Genomic DNA, 2,818 nt, shown 5'->3' on the forward strand with positions numbered 1-2,818 from the left:
ACATTGTTTCGTTCTGCTGTGCATGGGGTCGCTATGAGTCGGTTCCGACTCGATGGCACATGACAACAACAAGGAAGATAAATCATCAGGAGGGCAAAGTGGGGTTATAAGACTTCTCCAGACTCCACGGCACACAGCCACCAGTGGCCACCACCAGTTCTTGTAGTGGACTTTTAACATTGTTCTTCTTAAAATGTAAAGGATTTCTGGTGACGCCCTAGATCTGCACTGAAGAACATTTGTCATTGTCCTTTCTCCCCGCCGCTGTTTTAGATGGGGTTCCATAGTTCCCCCAGTGGCTTGACCATCCCCTGCCCTAGGCTAGATAATACTGGTTATGGGAGGGGAAGGTCCATACCCACATGTCCTGGCCCCAGATCCCGTCAGAGAAGCGGCGTGTGGGGCGGGGGGCCAGGGCGGAGCCAGTGGCTGGTGGCGCCACAAATCCGGACCAATCGTCGTCACCGGTCACCGCCGTGGCTATTCCCGACCCCAAATCACACTGCGGGAAGCCGGGGCGTCAGTGCCTGCTTCGTTTGCCCATGCGCCTGCATATGCAGGCGCTGTAGCCCACCGCCTGAGCTCGCTAGCGGTTATTCCGGGTGACCAGTCAGGCCGGCAGCGCCAGAGGAGGAGGGGCGGATGTCCGTCCGCAGCATCTAAAGTGCCCCTGAGGCCTAACAGGAACCCTGAGGCCAGGGATCTCGCCTGTGGCTAAGGCGGAGGGTGGGGATAGCGGGGTGCAGAAGAGGAATGCTGCAAGGGGAGGAGGCGTGATCCCAACGGCCGAGGTCCGGGAACAAGGTGAAGTGAAGGCCCCAACTTTGGATTTCCATAGGGTGACCCGTGGCGCTCTAGTTCGGCACGGAGGCGCGGTCGCGTGCCTTTGCTCCAAGGGTGGGGTGGTCTAGAAGCAGCTAGATCGGGACTGGGGCGCAGACCCCGCAGAATGAGACCCGAAGGAGAAGGGTCTACCGCCCTGGAGCGCTGTGGCGAATGGCTGGAGATCCCGCCGGTTCAGTGAGCTCCCGGCGGGATTTGAGAGCGGCTCTGGGAGTCCTAGTAAATGTCTGCTGATGCATCATCCCCTAGGCCAGTCACACCACTCCCATTTCTTTCTGGGCGCCTGCAGCCATTGGTCCTTCCAGGCCAGAGTTGTATCTGCCGGCCCGGCCCGCCGCCCGGTGTGTGCCTCAACAGCCCTTCCCATTTGATCCCTTTCTCCAGAGTGGTTTTCTATCCTGTTCCCTCCCGGCTCCCTCTCTCAGGTCCGAGTGGAGCCTCGAACGCTACGTCCAGACGCGAAGGCGCTCCCCAACCCAGCCGCCCAGATAGGACGTGACTTCCAGTGCCACGGAGCCCCCCTTCGCCGGCACCCAGCCCCCTCGCTCTCCTCCCGGAGACCAAAGACTCCGAGCCACCGGCAGAACGCGCGCACAGGCAAGGCGGCCCTTTGTTTCTGCTCGCACGTTACGGACCTCCAGCCCTAATCCCCACAGGCGGGTTGGCAGAGTCTGTCTACCGCCTTGAATTCCCGGGGCCGCAGCACGCCCAACCACCCCGGTCACAGGAACCTCCGGGTGGCCCCCAGCCCCCCCCCCCCATGTCCCACTGCAGGCCTCGAACCCTGCTCCTACAGCACTCACCGTGGCATCCTGACCCGCGTAATGGCTGATGACCCGAGAGCCCCCTGGGTGCCGGTGGACGAACTCGCTGATGTTGTACACCTTTCGCTCAATCACCAGCCACCGCTCCTCGCGCCCGCAACGCTGCGCCACCTCGTCCCAAGTGAAGTAGCGAGGGGCTGGGCCCACCACCGGGTTCTGTGCATCCTTCGGGTCCGGGGCCATCTCTGATCCGGCTGTCAGGGGCGCGCTCGGGGCTGGGGATGAGTGGCTCGCGTACTCCGGGAGTGGGTCCGCGGGCACGAACCCAGATCCCAACGGCCGCGCGCCGGGTTTTCAGCACTCGAGGCACGGACTGAGGAGCCTCACAGCGCGCGCCCCTATTGGCTAAGCTGCGTGGCGCGGGGAGCGAGACCCCGCCTTCGCGGGGGCCCCTGTGTGGTCGGTGCCGGCGGCCACAACGCGCGCCCTCTTGCGGGCTCCTGGGAGGCGTCTCCGTCGGCTTCCACTTTCCGTCTTGCCGCCTGCTGGGTGTAAAGCTGTTCCCTCCCAGGAGACCCCGCGCCAAATAACGGTTCCTGGGGACGCTCGGGCTGCACAGCTTTCCCGGGTCGGAACAGGCTGGGCAGATGGGGGCAGCGGAGTCCGGGTCCAGGGCCATTCTTAGGACCGAGGCCATGTGGAGGGACCGAGACTTAGACTGTGGACGTGCACACTGCAGTCTTCCAACGTGGACGGATGGACCTGCTAGCCTTCCCCCTGGCCACGCGGCTCTGTCTGTGTGCCGCCTGAAGGAAGTCGGTATCAGCCCGCTGGGAGCCGCAATTATCTTGTGAACAGCCTAATTATATGGTTTATTGGGGTTTTGTGGAGGGGTGGTGGTGGTAATAGTTATATTTACTAATGTGCCCACACGATGTTGGTAACCTTATTTGCCTTTTATTCATAAGAATAAAGTCGGATCTGATTTCTAGGATGCCCTATTCTTCTTGTTGTGAAGTACCGTTGAGTCGGTTCCGACCCATAGTGACCCTGCATAGGGTTTCCAAGGAGCAGCTGGTGAACTTGAACCACTGACCTCGAGATTCAAAGCAACTTTGCAGTCCAGCGCATTAGCTCACAGTGCGATACCAGGACTCAGGATCTTCTAGCTGAAGCATTTCGAATGGATCCTGGGAACCATACTACTACTT

At 60.8% G+C, this 2,818-nt stretch overlaps 1 protein-coding gene across 1 annotated transcript in view; it reads right to left on the minus strand.

The window, feature by feature from the left end:
• The window catches only part of FADS1 (fatty acid desaturase 1), a 16,888-nt gene extending 14,968 nt beyond the window's left edge, over positions 1–1,920 (minus strand). The window contains exon 1 of the mRNA XM_006875003.1: positions 1,647–1,920. Coding sequence (XP_006875065.1) covers positions 1,647–1,850 — 204 coding nt within the window. The 5' untranslated portion in view covers positions 1,851–1,920. The remainder of the gene's footprint in view (positions 1–1,646) is intronic.
• Positions 1,921–2,818: the final 898 nt, after the last annotated feature.

This window comes from Chrysochloris asiatica, unplaced genomic scaffold, assembly GCF_000296735.1.
Source record: "Chrysochloris asiatica unplaced genomic scaffold, ChrAsi1.0 scaffold00310, whole genome shotgun sequence".
NCBI classification, from domain to species: domain Eukaryota; kingdom Metazoa; phylum Chordata; class Mammalia; order Afrosoricida; family Chrysochloridae; genus Chrysochloris; species Chrysochloris asiatica.